The sequence below is a fragment of the Acanthochromis polyacanthus genome, chromosome 15, assembly GCF_021347895.1.
Source record: "Acanthochromis polyacanthus isolate Apoly-LR-REF ecotype Palm Island chromosome 15, KAUST_Apoly_ChrSc, whole genome shotgun sequence".
Lineage (NCBI taxonomy): Eukaryota > Metazoa > Chordata > Actinopteri > Pomacentridae > Acanthochromis > Acanthochromis polyacanthus.
The window spans coordinates 14,580,771-14,599,150 of NC_067127.1; the positions used below are offsets into that span (position 1 = coordinate 14,580,771).

Consider the following 18,380-nt stretch of genomic DNA (forward strand, 5'->3'; position numbering starts at 1 on the left):
TGCAGGTCACAGTACAGGCCTGTGCAATAGGCCCATATATAGTATCTTATTACATCTTTATCCTAATGGGGGTGTTGCAATTCTTTATGAAGGGTTTAGTAAAGGCGGGACTTGAACAAAAGGTTGAATCACAGTCCTTACAGGATGGTTAAAAATACAATAATTATATGCTCATAAAGAATGAAAAGAGACACCTATTTGCCCTTTCATTATGTTGATTCAAGTATGGAAGAAAGTACTTCAGTCTTATCCTGTCATCATTATGTCTTCTTTGACAAGTATATAACAATACACCATTTCAAGCAGGATATTCTGGCAAGCCACTTTCACAACACCATGCATGTCTATCACTACACAATTATCAAAGGCATTTTCACAACACCCATACATATATGAGGAAAAGTGCAATCAGTCAAATTTAAATTCATTTTTTGTTCTCTGCAACCACTGAAAGTACAATAATGTATTTCTAGATCTATTTTTTCCAGTATTATTACTGCATTACCACACATTAGCTATTAAATATGCAACAAAAAAGTGGTGGTTATTAATACTTTTACTACTTTGACCTCTGAAGTCATGTACCAAGAGCACTTGAACGCATCATGAATTCTAACAAAATGCTATGTCTTTCCTTCCAAAACAAGTGACGCCATCAAAAACTAATCTCCCAGTTCTCATGTGTCCAGTTAATGGTGCTGCATCATTTCCCAGAGGTTAGGGCGTGTTACAGTCTGCCTTTTTTTTTTTTGCTTTGCTTTTAAATTGCAATTTTAAATCCCAGTTTCTTCCAACGCTCAAACAACGCAGCGCATGTAGTCAGGTCACACACATTCAAGAATCATTAATAGCCAAGTGAATCTAAATACATGAAGCATTTCAATTCTGAACAAGCTCTTTATTTTGTTTCACATATCTATGTGTTTTTTAACAGGTTACATTGTGAGAATACAGGTTTTGTTCTCTTCTTTTTTTGTATAATTTTCGAGGGCGTGGGCAAATCTTTGTGAGCAAAGGTCTGCTGGCAGCTGTAGACTGGCAAACGAGAGGTTTCAATGAACTGCTCATGAGCACTGCTGGGTTTTTCTTTTTTTTATGTCGTTTACCTCATGCCACTACAAGCCAGCGAGGTTCTATTTTACTGTAAACTTCAACTGCCCTCTGCAATGACTCACGAATTGTCTAAGCACCAGTTAGTGTGGGCCAATCCCTTTATGACACTTTGCAGTTATCCAGCCTTATAGGAGACACACAAAAAACTAAAGCAGATTCAGTTTTCAAAATCTGTGTAAAATAAAGACTTGTAACTTCTGAATAAATGCTTTTTTTGTATATATATATATATATTTTTTTTTAGAAATTATACAGTACAATTACATCATGATTTGAAATGAGTGTATATTCACATTAACCCTTTTCATCCATACATAAAACATTAATTTAGAGACTGTTGAGCCACACCAGACTTCTGAGTGCACATCCACACTTACTTTGGTGACAAAAATGACTAGTGTTACGGAGTAACTTTACAGAGACAGACTGACACCTTTTCACGAGCTCCAACTTGTCCATCCATTTCCATCAAGGTAAACACAGTTAATCAGTGCTTGAAGGCAGACGTCTTTTCCTTTCTTTTCTCCACTCCCAGGGGACTGAAACTTTTTCTAAACTGAGGAATGAATTCAAGTGCATCTTTGTTAGTTGTTAGTCAGATTTTAAAAGCCCTTCTATTCAGAAGCTTGTGGTATATGCATGGGTTAGAAGGGCCGGTTTGCTGTAATTAGACATACTTGTCATTGGAACGAATTGCTTTAATAATCCCAAATTGGATCTAAAACAATTTAATTGTAAAACAATAGTCATTTTGTAAAACCTGGTGCCATAGTCGCACAATGAGACAACACTCTGCACACATACAGCCACACCAACATTTACTCTGCTTGCCTACTCCCACAGATAAGCAGTAAGAACGCTCAGCTTCATTTTCTCCTGCACATACAATAAGCAGGAAAACTACACACATTGATTAACAGGGTTTGGTCTTCAAGTCTTGACTTTAGTGAGCGTTACCAACTTCAACTGTTTCAGCTGTTTATTTTCCTTTTCCCTTTTTTTTCGGGAAAAGCTGTTTCTCTGCAGCTGTGTTTTGACCCGAAGGCCGAGCTCCGATACAGTTTCAGAAAGTATTTTTCAAGCAAATCATGTTATGTTTCAACTGGTGCTGTGACAAAGAAAAGGGAAAAACAAAGCTTTTTTCAGTCAAACATGTTTAAGCCTCCAAACAGTTCATTTGTATTGATACTGCATTGCAGTGGAGGAATCTGAGGCTCATGTAACCATCCCGTGGTTTGGTGACAGTGTTGGTACCACGACGCTGCTGGGAGGCTCCACAGTACAGATCTTCTCCCAAGGTGCCCTTTGTGATGCCAAATGGAGCCAGAGTTTTAAAGGCAGCTCTAGCGACCTTTGTTCTTTTTGGCATTTCCCTACAGGAAACAAAAAACAAACAAGCTCAGCTCTAAAAAATGTAAAACAAGTCACCATCCAGAATTGAAATTTCTGTGTTGCATTCAGGTGCAGTGAGCGGAGGTAGCTCAGGTTTGCATTCTGCTTCGATATCTAAAAACATGCTGAGGCTGGTTGCTGGCCTTCAAGAGAAAATCGCCACCTTTACATCACAAACAAGTCCCGTCCTGCAGCTTCCTAACCTGCAGTCATCTGTGTGCACACATGCAGGAACATGCACGCAGAAAAACAGGCCTCTCCCTTGCTGCTGCTTCAGCTTAACGACTTTTTCAGATGTCTCCAGCAGGTGCTTTTCCCATCAAACCCGACAGCAACCACAACACCACCAGTGACCTCAAAGTTCACCTCATAACTAATAGAAACTTTACAATGTCACATTTCACTGCCAACTGATGCTTCACATTCCCTGGATTTGTATCTCTTCTTCTCATTGACTGTGTTTTTCAGTGTATCTATCTGGAGACTGGCACAGCTGAAAACAAACCTGAGAGTGAACCAAAGTTTTGAAAGGCAAACATGTTGAAAGGAGCTTGAATTAAAAAGGAAAAGAACTCTTTCTCAGCGCGGTACCTTGCTGCCCAGTTTGAGGGTGTCGATTTCCTCCCTCTGCTTGCTCAAAGTCTCATTCATACTACACAGATGGTCGCTCATCATGCTAAGCTGGTCTTCGTAGCTCCTCTTTGTCGTTGCCAGCTCATCCTATGCGAGACACACTGCAGTTACAACCTGAGTGTTTTCTGAATTGGAAATATACTATAGCATATTACAGACGGGACGTTTTTTGGCAATGAGAGTGCATTTTACCTGCAAGCGTGTGATGTTCTGATTAGCCAGTTTGACATCATCACTCAGAGTCTCCCGTGATTTTTCTGCAATGGTTAATCTCTTAGCCAAAGCTCGACACTACAAAGAGAAAGAGGAAAGTAAACAACGGCTGTCCCCAGATAGGTTTAAAGCATGTCTGGCACGCTTCAGAGATCTGCTGCCGAAGCTGTAATGAAAGTAGACATTTCTTTGAGTAATGGGTGTATTTGCGAGCAATGTCAAAGACAAATGGACAATTCAAAAAACTGACAACTTAATAGTTGAGAAGCTGACTCAAGATCAGGTGCATTCCTGTTGCTACAACGCAAAATGAAGGCTACTGACATGCTGGTTAGTCACAATACGACAGGATGTTGTTTAGACACGTATCAACATTCAGATCAAGCCTCAACATAATACTAAAATATTAGGTGTCAGTTTGTCAGTACATAAGGCAACACTTGTATAATGGGACTAAAGAAGGACTTTTAACGTCCAAAAAGCATGTAAATATTTCCGTATCTTGTCTCAGATGACATGCAACGCTTGAATAGCAGTGTGGTATGAAAAGGTCAATTCTTTCCTGTAAGATACTAGTTTGAACACTATAGTAAAGGCTTCACCTCAGAGTGAAAGTGCACAGCTTTGCTATCAGAAATCTGGAGCTGAGTGGTGAGCTCTCCCACTCTGGCCATGTAGTGAGTCTTTATCAGCTGCTCCCTGGACTCCTCATCTCCCACCTGCAAATACAGACACAACATCCAACTTAACATTTTTTCTGTTAGGGAAGCTTCATGATGCCATATACTGCTAATCAAACACATTTTTTTTTATTCCTTAATTAAATAGGCCATTTAGTTAAGTGTATGGCAACTCACATGTTCAACTGTAGGTGTTGTGCACAACATGCCAACCTGGTGACAAAACAGAAAATAATGTCAGATGTTAAAAAAAAAATCCACTTCAAGCAGAGACAGGCCTCCGCTGTGACAAATGAGAAACACATGAGATAACAACAACAGAAGCTAAAACAAGTAGTACAGAGAGTAAAGCAAACGGCTCTGGATTATGTCTGCACAGTGAACTCTGCACTGACTCGCATGAACAACAGTATTCTTCTATTCCGCTATGTCAGCACATTGGAAATCTGAGTTTTATTAAGCAAAAAAACTGGCTTAGTGTGGGAGCTACAAGAAAAGAACAATAAAGCTCCCTTTGTTGAAGCAAATCACACACCAATGCCATGGGCACTAAAATGCATTCTCAAACCAACAGGAGCCTGAACAGTAAGTATACCAGGCTGGTGCACAGTGTCGTCTCTTTCCCTGTGGCTCTCAGCTCTGTCTCTGCTTCCTCTTGGCTCTGTGCGAGTGTGCTGGCTGCAGCTGTTTGAGAGTTTGGACTTCCTCCTAAAGCTGCTGCGAGTTGCGCTTCCAGGTCCGCAATGCGCTGGTTTTCCTTTTCCAACCGCACCTTCCCCAGCTGGGCCTCCAGGAGCCAGTGCTCTTTCTCCTGCTCCAGCCGAGCGATCTTCTCCTGGCTCTGCTGCACCTGCAGGAGGCCAGCAGGGAGAGGAGAGGAGTGGACAGTGAGCTTGTGGAAAGAGGGCTGAGCAACGGTTGGGAGAAGTGAAAGGGCAACCGTGTTCAGGAGGAAATCGGGAAACTATGTACAAAAAAAAAAAAAAAACGGTATGTAATAATTCAACTCTGATGAACAGAATCACAAAGAAAATATTAAAAGAAAAATGATTCAAAGCTCATTGGATATTTCCTTCTAAAAGCTTAAATTGCAGTCGTCCCAAAGACATTGTATTCGTTCATTAATTTTCTAACTTAGCACTTTACAAACTTGCTCATAAAGTGACATATTGACATAAAAACAAAAGGAGAATTTTAAATAACAAATTAAACTTTTGCTGAGAACAAAGTATGCACAAACTCACTTGCCAAACTTCTCCATTCTTCACACCCTGTCCCTAAAGACCAACTGTCTGGAAGTGATCTGAAATATCACATGACTGTGTTGTCGAGTTTCGCACTGGTTCTCTGTGTTTTATCAGCAACCGCGGACACTGTTGTTCTGCTGTTTCCTGCTTTCCTACATCCTGGATTTTTCTTTAACGTCAATATGAGCCAAAGAACACAAAACCACAGTAAACATGCTTGCACATGGAACCATTTTTAACTCTATCTCTGTTACAACACTGCACTTAGGGCAGCCAAACCTGTATGGTACTCTGACTCATACACGGTCACAATGACCACAAAGGCCTGAGTGTCTGATTGTAGCTCGTGAGCAGATGTAACTTCCTTAAATAGCGACTAGACAAATTTTGAAAAGGTTTAAAGAAAGAGTGCTTGAACTGAGTCTCGTACCTGCTGCGTGAGACCCTCTCTGCTCTCAGTGGAGCTGGTAAGAATACGACGGTTTGACAGGGCTTCTCTGTATGGAACAGACTGTGGCCTGGCCTGAATGAACAAATGAAATGGTATTATAATAGAAGAACAGTCATGTATTAACACAAAATAAGCATTTAATATGCCCAAAGAACTTTATTTGCACAGCAATTCTCTTGAAGTATAGAAAAGAAAAGTGAATACAAGCAAAAAACAAGAAATTGAAGCATAAAAAATAGGGATAAAAGCAGTGTTGAGATATAAAAACAGCCTAAAACATTAAATATTCACAAAGGTTTTCCTACAATCTGTTTAATCCTAATGGTTGGCAGGTTTTACAGTCTGGGGGCACCATAAGACCCCTGGTAACAACCAGCAGATTTAACAATGTACTTACCTTTTTGATAGCACTGATATAGATCGCTGCTTTCTTTTTGTTGGCCAGCATACTCTCTGCTTGCAAGGGATTGAGCGCTACTGTACACCCTCTTGGATTGTAGCCTGATGATGTAAAGAAGTCCAAGTTGTTGCTGAAGAAAGTGGCAATCTGCAACAAATTAATGTGATATTTTGTATCATGTCACTCAAGCAGAACAGATCTTTGCAGTTTCCCCAGCTAAAGAAACACTAATTAATGTCTACATTCCTCAATGCAGATACTCAGCATTCTGTGTAGCCTCAAATTAACGAGTGTTTACAGCAGGGAGATGATTCCACCACCAAGTGTCCAGGATGATAAATGTCTGAGCAATTAAGCTATTGCCTGCTCTGAAAGTGCAGCTCGCAGCACACATCATGCGAATGCCTGATATTTTATTCAATGCCGAAACCCAGCAGACTGAGCCTCCTATCAGCAGACACATCACAGCCAACAATTGACTTGATTCACAAAGAGAAATCATTTAGCCCTTTACTCTGACTGGGGAGCAGCTGTACAAACTGTAATTTGGACAGCATCTTTCAACATTTAAGCACTGCCCACCTGAGTCCCGCTGTTCTGGTGTTATCACATTACTGGCAATGTACCAATCTGATCCAGTTGCAGTGAAAATTTGCTGTTACTTACAATTAAGCTTTAATGCATTCCAGCTAATAACCAAGCCACACTGCTTCAAAATGCAATGGAGGAAATATAAACCTGGCTGCTGCCTGCCCCCTGTTGGCCATACCTTGCCAGTGCTGCTGGTCAGCGAACCCAAAGATCCCAGGAGGCACTCTGTGGTGGTGCAGAGCTTTTGGGTGACGGTAGGAAGCTCCTGCTCTATGCCAGCCTTCTGGTTGTAATGCTTTGACATCTCTAGACACACAGAAAGCAAAGAGAAAAACAGCATTCATATCATGCACTGGTTTTACCATCTTTTCAGATCAAAAGGATGCTGCTTTACGCCACTTTCTTGCCGACCGATGAGTAAATTATATACTTCAGACTTTCAGATTGTAAAACTGTAGGTTTTCATGCATATTTGACCACAATCACTCACTGCACAAGAAACAAGACAAGCAGACCAAAGTACTTGTTACATGAACCCATTTTCACTTAACTGAATGACTCAGCTGTACAAAAAAAGACTCTTCTCCAAAGAGCAGAAGATTATGCTTCCATTTGGTGTCTCGGTGTGACAGAAGCCTCTGGATGTTTACTCTTCAAAAGTAAGTCTGACTTTTATGAATGGCAACTGCAGTGCAGCGGTTGCGTGAGCGAATCGTCATACTGTGTGTGAATAGCTCCGGGTCAAAAATGGCTAACAGAGCTGCTCACCTTTAACGGCATCATGAAGACAGTGTAGGCAGGCAGCCAGCTGGGTGAAGACAGCCGAGGTGCTGCTCTGTGGCATGGCATCCTGTCGAACACCTGTCACACATTGCACACATTTGTAAAACATGCATGACTTATTATCACTTTATAAACCTCTCTTTTGCATAGAAATGAGCAAAAAAAGACAGTAATTTTTATGGCTAAGTTAATTTAATAACTCCAGCACACTATTGACTGTGATAACTGGAAGAGATTTCAGGCAAATGGAGTGAAAATGTACTGCATCAACCTACTGGGTAAGGCCAAAAGGTTAATGTAGTTCTGCAGTTTCTCAAAAACAGATGTTACTTTCTTCATGTCACTCTGCAACTCCTTGTTTTTCGCGGTGAGGGCAGTAGTACAAAGAGGTGCCTCGCACTCTTCTTCCAGGCTGAAAGCAAGAGAGAAGATAGCCATCACTACAGCACCCTCCACTCCATTACTTTATCTCTCTCACAGACACACAGCACTCACTGACCTTTTCAGCTGGTAGGGAAGAATCTTTTGCAGAAAGTGTGTGTACGTGGAGAAATTATCAGCAAAACTCTTCAGCTTGACCACAGTCTCCTTCAATTCAACAACAAGAAAAAAAAACACATTTAGTGGTTCAACTATAAACAAGTATGCAAATGCTCCTGTTCAAAACTCACCAGTACTGTGACAGTGTCCTCTGTGATGCTTTGGTGTAACTGCAGAAAGCTGTCCTCCAGGGGGCGCACATAGGCTGCATTCTCATGTAGATACTGTGAAAACTAGGATAAGACAGGAATTATACATCTGAAAAAATACCACTCCATATGTAGAGTCTGTGTTACTGCCTCATGAAGTACACATCCTATTTGGCACTGCAGGTATTTCTTGTGTGTGGCTGCCTCACCTTCTGGTTGAGAGGAGAGATGGGCTCAATGGAGGAGTCCAAGGGATAGATGTGTACTCTCTGCTCTGTGTAGGAATGGAAGTTCAACAGAGCAGCCACCAGGTCCTGGATAAAGCTCAGAGCCTGTCCTGACACATCACGCGCCTTAAGCTGAATCCACAGAAAGACACCACAATCCACAAGACAACTGTTACAGTACAGTTCTAAAAACATAAAACTGTATGAATCCATCTGTGACACAGTTTGCGTCCAAGTTGATATCATGACATTTGTGAATATGAGAGCACTATTGTATTGTACTGGAAACATCATATATTTATTGAACTTTCTCTCGAAATGTAGTTTAACTTGTGGAGTTTCTTGATCTTTAAATCCAACTCAACTGACACTACATTTACAAAATATATGTAAAAGAATGAGATATATTACGTTGTTTGCAAGTGATTTCGCATTAGATTCTCCACCAACGTGATACGAGATGTGACCATCATTCCATCGCACCCCAGACCTGTCATAAACGGGTCTCTGTACCAGCCGTGTGGCTATCCAAGATCAACCAAAGATGTGCACCGCTACAATACACAGTGCCAATATTAAGTATTTACCACCCTTTTTTTTTAACATTGAATCGTCATCAACTTAATTTAGCTCTACTGACAAGACATATTTAAAAATGTAAAATAAGTGATTGCGTAAGTATTCACCACCTTTAAAGTGAGTCACAGAGGGACAGCCAATAGGTCCTACAAATCACCTGATTAGTAAAAAGGAGATCATCTGAGTGCAATGAGTGGGTCTCAAGTGACTGTAGTGTTGCAACACCTGTATCTGGAATGGCAAGTCACTGATGAATTAGGACGCGTGGATATAATTGCACCATGAGGACAAAGGAACACTTCAAGCAACTCCATAAGAGGCTGTTACAAAGCACAAGTCAAAGGATGGATACAAGGAAATTTCCAGGTCACTGAATATACCTAGGAGTACAGGTAATTCCATCATCAAGACATGAAAGCAGTATGTGACATGTGTAAATCTGCCTAGAGCAGGCTGTCCTGAATAACTACGTGACCATGCAAGAAAGAGACTAGAGTGAGTGAGGCCAGCAAGACACCTATGAGTCCTCTGATGGATTCACAAGCTTCAACGGCTGAGATGGGAGAGACTGTGCATACAATAACTTCTGCCTGTTCTTCACCAGTCGTAGCTTTAGGGGAGATCAGCAATGAGAAAGCCACTGTTGAAAAAAGCTCACATTAAATCTCAACTAGACTTCACCAGAAGGCATGGGAGAGACTCTGAAGTCATGGCACATCATCACAAACACACCATCCCCACTGTGGAGCATGGTGGTGGTAGCATCATGATGTGAGGATGCTTCTCGCCAGCAGGCCCTGGAAGGCTTGTATAGGTTGAGGGTAAAATGAAGTCAGCAAAATATAGGGTAACCCCGAAGGACAACCTGATGCCCTCTGCAAGAGAACTGGGATTTGGGAAAAGATTTGTTAAACATCAAGATAACGACCCAAAGCATACAGTCAAAACTGCACGGCTACGGTTTTAATACAACAGTTAATATTCTGGTGTGGTCCAGTTGGAGCCCAGACCTAAGGCTTGGCTTGTCTCAAAAAACACTTGTTGACTCACAATCCCATTGCTACCTAACAGAGCTTGAGAAGAATGGAGCAAAATTGTAATGTTCAGATGTGCAAGAGTGACTGAGACCTAGCTACATAGGCTCAATGCAGTAATAGCAGCCAAAGGTGCATCTAACTCATGACTTATATTTTGAACTACCTTTGCAGAAAAAAAGCCTAACTAAATTGACGATGATTCAATGGTGAAAAGCAATGAAAAGCAAAAGGAAATCTTCCAAGGGGGGCAAATACTCTCTATAGGCACTGTAATGGCGTCTAGGTGGGATTCACATAAAGAGGAATTCCGTCGTAACTAACTGGTCTCATTTTCCCTATTACTGGGTGAACAACACAACATTTGGTGAACATTTTCACTTTTGGAGAGTGGTGAAAGTGTAACACTGTATAGGAAGGGTTGCGCTGGATTTATAACACATGGCAAAATGAGCATCATTAAAATTAAAATTAAATGAGGAACAACAATCGTTCTATCTCGAATGTCTTTTTATATACTAAATCGGATCACCTAAATATGCAGTGGATGGCGGGAATTGATGGAACTTGGAAACACCCCCATAATTTTATCAATTGTTCCTTGTATGATTTCCAACGGATAAGTCCTGATAAGTCCGCAACAGTCGATTTGTAGTAGCATCGCAATCATGTGATCTTCAGCATGCAGCTGACGTAGGGTTCACTTATTGTCAGAGTTAGTGATGCTGTGCCGTTACCTCACAATGATAGAGAAATCTTTAACAAATCAGTGGATCCAGACTATAAGCTGCATCACTGCTAAAATCTAATCAGTTGGTCCTTGTGTCATTTTTAACCTTCCCTGAAAATTTCATTCAAATCTTAGTCCATTTTTGAGTGATGTTGCAGATGGACGGACGGACGGACGGATGGACAGACAAGACAGCATCACAGGTCCGTGTACTTTACAGCCATCCGTTTTCCGGATTGATATGGGTAAATGAAAAACGGGAAACCATCCGATTTTCGATTTCCGTTTGGATGAAGGTAAACGAAAAATGGGAAACGAGCCGCGTCCCGTTTTTCGTTTGGAAATCGAAAAATCAAAAAACGGAAAACGAGCCTATATCTGATTTTCTACTGTGGGTTTATTTCACACAAGTCGGGAAATAAAATACAAACGTCATTCCCTTCCGTGTGTCCCGCTTTGCCTTGGACAGGTGTCGTGCCAAAGTAGTTACCCCCGATAGAAATTGTATCCCCTGCCGTGGGAGCGCGCATGCATTCGGAAGGGTGGAGTTATAATCCTGTGTTTAGATATCAGCGTAGTTTATTAATAAAACAAAACGTGGATTGTTACGATCATGCTTTGATTTGTCAAACATGTTTGGTAATGCAGCACGTGACATTTCTGTCTGAATAAATGCTTTTGCTATACATGGCGTGTTGCTCAGTTAATAGTATTCATCGCGCTGCCTAACAATGTCTTTTCCTTCTCCTTTTTGTAATAAAGTGTGATGTTGCTACTCGATCACCCTGCTAACTAAACGTAGGCTCAATACCCCCTGGGTGGGAACTAGATTCAAACGCGCTGTAATTCAATCTTTAGAGCAATCCGTCCAACTTCTGATACAGTAAAATCAACACCACTGTGAGCATTTAATCACACTGCCAGACTCAATTCCACCAGGGTATCTTATCTTCAAATATTGGCGTTTTTGTTTTGTTTGTTTTTGGTTAAATCCCCCCTCTGTTCATCATCAGAACTTCATAGCATTTATTCAGAAATTCTCAACACAGACAAATGACGATACAGGAGGATCTACCAGAACATGTTATGAGGGGAATACACATTATTTCAGCCTCAATGTCTGCACTGTCCAAGGCAAAGCGAGACACACGAAAGGGAATGACGTTTGTATTTTATTTCCCGACTTGTGTGAAATAAACCCACAGTAGAAAATCAGATATAGGCTCGTTTTCCGTTTTTTGATTTTCGATTTCCAAACAAAAAACGGGACACGGCTCGTTTCCCGTTTTTCGTTTACCTTCATCCAAACGGAAATCAAAAATCGGATGGTTTCCTGTTTTTCGTTTACCCATATCAATCCGGAAAACGGATGGCTGTAAAGTACACGGACCATCACATAACTCTGCTGCATTCCTTGGCAGAGTAACAATTACAGTAACTATTGTGTTTCTTTCACTCACCTGGTGCCTGCGATTGTGTGATGGAACATTTAAGCTGTTGTAGTCACTAAATTCTGCAGAGCAGGAGAGAAAAACCATTAAGCCAGAGCAGAACCTCAGCCCCTGTACTGAACTTTATTGACTCGACAAACACAGTTTAAATGGTTTAGTCTCCTGCCTCCTTTGGTGCAATATTACAGTTTGGTGTAGCATTACACTGCTTACTCCAGGGCATCATGTTGTTATGGTATCAGTGACAAAGACACAGGTGTTCTCAAATAGATGTCTGTTCTATAGCAGACTGTTTTTGTCCAAGTGGCTTAGTGCCAGATACTCACTGGTGTCATTGAAGGGCACTTTCTCCTGGATAACACTGCTGCTTTGTTTCACCTGTCTGTTCAGCTCTGACTGGCACCGCCTCAACTGCTGCTGACTGCAGGGGGAGACCAAAGGTGTTGGGTGGATTAAAATATGCATTTCAAAAAATAAAGCATACTATATTCACATGTATTCAGTTGGAGAGAAAAACTGCAATAAGCAAAAATATGTACAATAAAACATTTTCATATAACTGTACAGAACACATTTATTATAATCAGGGTAGAACACTAACATCTAATCATTTCCAAGATAATTTTGACACTGATATATACAGCAGGTATTCTTCTGCACAGTTTCCACCAGAGCAGAATACCTGAACAATGCTGTAACTCTACATACATGCACTGCCTGCAAATCATGTTAGCTGCGCCTCTCTGGATTCTATCTCCACACTGTTGGACTAAGTTATTCTGAATCTGTAAAGAAACAGCAGTTGTACCATTCTTCTGTTCGCATCCTACACTCTTTCGCTTCCCTCTCCAGTGTTTGTGATTTCACCTGTCAGGAGAGAACGGAAGGAACAAACATTTTGATAAACATTACTAAAGCTGGCAAACACAAACACATTCAATAACATTCTTTCTCCTCTTCCTGGTGATCCTTACCTCTAAACGTGCTTTGTCACTCTGTAGCCGCTCAATTGTTTCCACATACTTTGTGGTGAGTCCGTCCACAGCAGTCTGATGCTGCTCGGCATCTTTCTCCAGCTCCTCTAGTCGTGCCTTCAGCGCAGCCTCCTGCCTCCTGTGCTGCTCATCTGCTTCATAGAACTGATAGACGGCGGAAATTATTTAACTTTAATAAAATACATACAAAAACAAAGACAGCTGATGAACATGACATGGCTGCATACTTGGATGTGAAGTCGCTCATTTTCTTCTATCTTTTTCTGCAGGTCCTCATCAAAAACACTCTGAGTCTGTAAGCCATGCTGCGAGGGAGAGTCTCCTTTGCTCTGGAGGAAGTAAAGAAGCAGTTAATGATCTATTAGCTTCACAAACAATACTTTGTAATCAGAATTGTGGAGCATGTAAATCCCATAATCCCTTTCAAAGCTATTGTTTTTGCTATGAGATGAGTTTCAAGATCATTAAAAAAAAAATCATACATCCTGTTTCTTCTACCCAACTATAAAACCACTCCCTTGCCCCCCCCCCCCCCCCCCCCCACACACACACACACACACACACACACACACACACCCCTCATGATCACCTTCCCCTTTTTGCCCTTGGCTTCACTAGCAGCGAGCTCCTCTTGTAGCAGCTCCACCCTCTTGGCCAGCTGTTGGTTCCTGAAGCTGAGACTGTCCATCTCCTGCTCCTGCTTCCTCAGGCTCTGGTCCCTCTGCTTCAGCTGCTCCTGTTCAGGAAGAAATATGAGCATAATGAGTAACACATCTTTTAAAAAACAAATGCATGATCACTGCCTCTTAATCACTGTCAGGCCATTCTGTTGTCATCGTGCAACTCCGGCAGAACGAATAGCACCATTGCAACAAGTACTAATCAGATGATCTCTGGGCATCTGGATTTGTTTAGCAGCAATCAAAATATAGCTGTTTACTGGCCATTTCCATTAAGTCTTAAGGCTAATTCTCAAACCTTTAAACCTGGAGTATTTTATCATATTTCTATGTGTAAATTATTCATCAGAACTAAATCTTTGTAATCGTTCTAATATTGAGAATGCTACAGCCAACAACAACAAAAAAGCTACAATGTAACACCACAGTGCATTTCTACATAGCATTGGCTTATTGAGTGACTGTTTGGCTGTTCTCCTGTCACGCTTCTGTGTGTACTGATGCCAGGGGGTATACAATGAAGCAAGTTTGACATAGCCAGGCTGTTAATTGGAAAAGCAGACTGGACAAAACCTAAGGCACGAGCAGTGAAATGAGGACCAAGACGGTGGTTCTCAAAGCTCTTTGTGATCCCAGGTTGTTTTCATCAGGCTCCCTGCATGGTCCCATAAAAGGCTTGACTCTACATCTGCACAAAATAGACTGCTGGCATGCCACCTACTTCAGTCAAGAGGAACAGGTTGTTACAATAACGCAAAAATGTATTACGGTAAAAAGCACCATTACTGCAAATGGTGCAGTGAAAGTGAAAGTTCTAATACTTATTTTACCACATAGTGCATGTTCAATGCAGCTGCTTACTTCCAACATGGCAGCAGCATATCAGAAATGTTGAACTCTGAAATTCATAAATTGAAAAATGACACTCAAGAAGAGCATTTAGGACTGACAATGTGCCATAACAAAGCATATGTAGAACTCGCTTTAGTAAGTAAGCAAAAAAATATAAAATCAATGTTAATAATGAATTATTCTCTGTTTAAAAAAAAAACAATAGACTAATCAGAATTCTTATCTGTGTTATATTAGCTGCAATGTCAATAACATCAAGTGGACTTAGCAGCAAATCATAATAAAAAATATATTTATACATTTTCTGCATCACTAACCGAATGCAAATAGGTTCCCAGTGCAAAGCAATGTATACAGTTTGTGCTGTGTGTAACTACACAACTTCTTTTGTGGCATTAGACATGTACAGCTCAACAGCTTTGCAGATATAACACATTCCCTTCAGCTGCTGGCTTAAGCATTGTGACTAAACACTGGACTAATACCTAATGTTTTTGTCCAATTTTCTAACTTGTACCAGGAGTAACATTGTATATCGCAGATGTAATGTGTCACTTTACCTTTAATGAAGCAGAGTTGGCCTGCTCATCCACAACTGCCTTCTTCAACACCTGGTTCTGAGCACGGAGCTGTGAATACATAAAAAGCAAGATACTATGATATAAACACGAATGTAACAAAAACTGTTGTAAGGATTTAGATTTACAGGCATTTTCCAAATAAAGAAGAAACTGATATGTACACAGCATCCTGCATTAAGCTGACTTCCTATTTGCCTTTACACAGAAAATCTATGTCCTACACATGTGTATCACTATTCTTCATGCTACTCTACAAAGTATCAAGAGTCATGAAGGTATTCAAAATTCATTGTGCTTCACTGTATGGCCGGGAGCCTTTAAACAAACTAAATTAAGCAAAATGAGAGCATGATGTGTGACGGTTGCACAGTCAGCACTGAGCAGGATATTGTTGTTGGCTAATGGGGAGATCAGAGTTGAAGAGGAAGCAGCTCTCACTCCCCATGGTGTCAGCTGACACAGACACAAAGGGCACATATAAGAGAAAACACAGGCTTTACTGTCACTAGCTAACAAATTAACCATGAAAACTGTTTACAGCCCTTAAACACTCAAGGGACACTTTTAACAGCTATGCTAGACTACTACATGTCCTAAATATATTGCAGCAAATTGACACCATCCAAGTTTAAACATAGCATGATAACAACTCCTTATGCACCATTATCTTTATCATATCAGTGTACATTTAATTGCATATAAGTTTACTAGTGCATCTGCCTTAATCTGCCCTTTCAGGATAGAGATTATTGTAGGTCTATGGTGTTGTTAGGTGCATTCAGTTTCAGGTAAATATTCAGAATAGACACCAAGACAGAATGTCTCATCGACTGCAATCAATTTCAGTGTACAACATGTGTAATGAAACACGCGGAAGTACCATTTGTAATGTATTTTAGATGACTGTCAGACTGTGTAACAAAGTGGCTAACGCTAACAGTACAATAACAGATTCTGTAAACAACAACAGCCTATCCCAACAATGGTAAATATCACTTCAGCAACATCAAAAAAAGCAAACACCCAATTTTACCTTTGAATACTCCTGTGCCAGCTTGCTGTACTTAGTTTGCAGGTCTGTAACGTTAGCCATGGTCGCTAGAAAAGTTCTCCAGTCGCTAACAGTTGATGCTAGAAAACGGTATCCTGGCTTGCCCCGTTAGCTGACGGCTGTTCAGTTAGCTGCTCCAACACCGTACCTCACACTGTCAGCTGCTTCTAATGTTGACGCTGAACACGGTGAGCTGGATCCCGGCTAACTAAGGTTAGCTACCCCACGGTTAATATTAACTACTCCAAGGGGGCTTGTTCCGTTACTTGGGAAAACTGACCACGGGTACATTGTGACAGAGAAACGGTCATGAGTCCCGGAAAATGAACTGCTTGGTAGTCATCTGATTTACGCTAGCAGCCGGACGTTATTCCGACTTGACAATTATGGTTTTTGAGTTAGCACTCGTAGCGGCGACAGAGCCTGCTAGCTAGCTAGCTGACTAGCCGACAGCTAACGAGCTATGTAGCAAAACAAATCCCGACAGCGAGCAACACATGTAGGTGAGTATTATCTGACAGGAGCCGAGTGGCCCCGCGACGCCCGCTAATCGTATTAAAGAATGGGTGTAGCTGCTGCTAAGCTAGTGAAATAGCCTTAAACAGCCATGGTGGAGGAACAGTTTCATTTTGTAGCTAACCCGCAAAATCCTCAAATGAGAGCTGAGCAGAGCATAGACACAAGCAGAGGTCAGAGTTGAGAAAGCAGGAAAGTGGTGAGCTGCTGTAAAGAGGGCGCCATCTAGTGCTTGTAGGCCTTAAAGGATAGATAGATAGATAGATAGATAGATAGATAGATAGATAGATAGATAGATAGATAGATAGATAGATAGATAGATAGATAGATAGATAGATAGATAGAACATAATGTAATATTCTCAAAATGCTGCATAATGCTTTTTTCATTTGTTGTGGAGTATTTTCACACACAAATCAAAGATCTGATAGATAGATAGATAGATAGATAGATAGATAGATAGATAGATAGACAGATTCTTAAATTTACATTAAAATGCTGATGTGACTAATAAATTATTTATTGCTGTTGTTTGGGCTGCATTAACAAAATCAAGGTCAGATATCACAAGCGGGTTGCAGCACTGTCAAGGATAGTCTCTGTGATTTCCCTTTAAAACGCACATGACCTCATTTAGACTCGAAGTGAAATGACATGTTGCTAATGCATCCGTCAGTGCACAAATCCTACACGATTAATTTCACCTAATCCATAATAATCTCTTTAGATTTTCACCACGTACAATTATGGTTTCTTTCGTTTCCTCTGCTGCTGTCTCACTCTTCCTGATCTTAAATGTATACAGGCAAAACACAAACTCTCTCACACCACAGCCAGTGGCTCCAGCATTGTCTGGTTGCCTGGCAACTGTCGGCGTGGCGTGGTTGCTAGGGCCGTGTGGGAGGGGGGGAGGTGATGCTGCTCTGATTTCCAGCTGAATTGAGGCAGTCAGTAGGGAGAAGCCCCCCTCTTCCAGTCGACACACAGGACTCTATTGAACAATAGAGCTGTGCCAATGGGCCTGAGGCTAGTCAGACAAACCCTTGTTCAGGGTCACACTGTGTTCATCCCACAGTCCTCCATGACTAATTAACTTACAGCAAAGAGTGTCGTTAGCACATTTGATGATGCATCCATCACTGGCACAGCCCTGGAATTTACATTAATGTGAGGTGCATTTCTGGCAGCTTGCCATGTTGGTGCATTCAAAAAAAACATGCAAAAGAAAAGAGAAAGTGTAGTGGAGCTGCCACATGTAGTGCTGAGCACAGCTTGTGCAGTCAAAACAGAGCTGAACTGCTGGACTTGGTGGGAAATATTTGCCAGCTGTAGCATTGTTATGTGAAAACTGAGAACCCTAGATCATTAACAGCTCGAATGCTGATCTTGTGGCCTTCTCAGCAGGTGGTAATGTTGGTCAAAAATTTTGCAAATGTAGGCTACTAATGTAAAATGATGGCACTCACAGATTATGGAGGGGAGTTTGGAGGAC

General features: G+C 41.2%; 1 protein-coding gene across 1 annotated transcript; it reads right to left on the bottom strand.

Annotated features, from left to right (window-relative positions):
• Positions 1-877: 877 nt before the first annotated feature.
• Positions 878-17,065, bottom strand: ppp1r21 (protein phosphatase 1, regulatory subunit 21). Its single transcript, XM_022209620.2, has 22 exons — positions 16,355-17,065; positions 15,301-15,369; positions 13,798-13,944; positions 13,436-13,537; positions 13,188-13,352; positions 13,022-13,080; positions 12,540-12,634; positions 12,223-12,275; positions 8,402-8,551; positions 8,175-8,276; positions 8,003-8,091; positions 7,779-7,915; positions 7,489-7,581; positions 6,899-7,026; positions 6,127-6,276; positions 5,709-5,801; positions 4,627-4,881; positions 4,209-4,244; positions 3,954-4,070; positions 3,331-3,429; positions 3,097-3,225; positions 878-2,486 (listed from the first exon to the last, which is right to left on the bottom strand). Exons 1-22 carry the CDS (start codon positions 16,412-16,414, stop codon positions 2,457-2,459), a joined length of 2,358 nt encoding a protein of 785 aa, XP_022065312.2. The 5' UTR covers positions 16,415-17,065; the 3' UTR covers positions 878-2,456.
• Between the last annotated feature and the right edge of the window lie 1,315 nt (positions 17,066-18,380).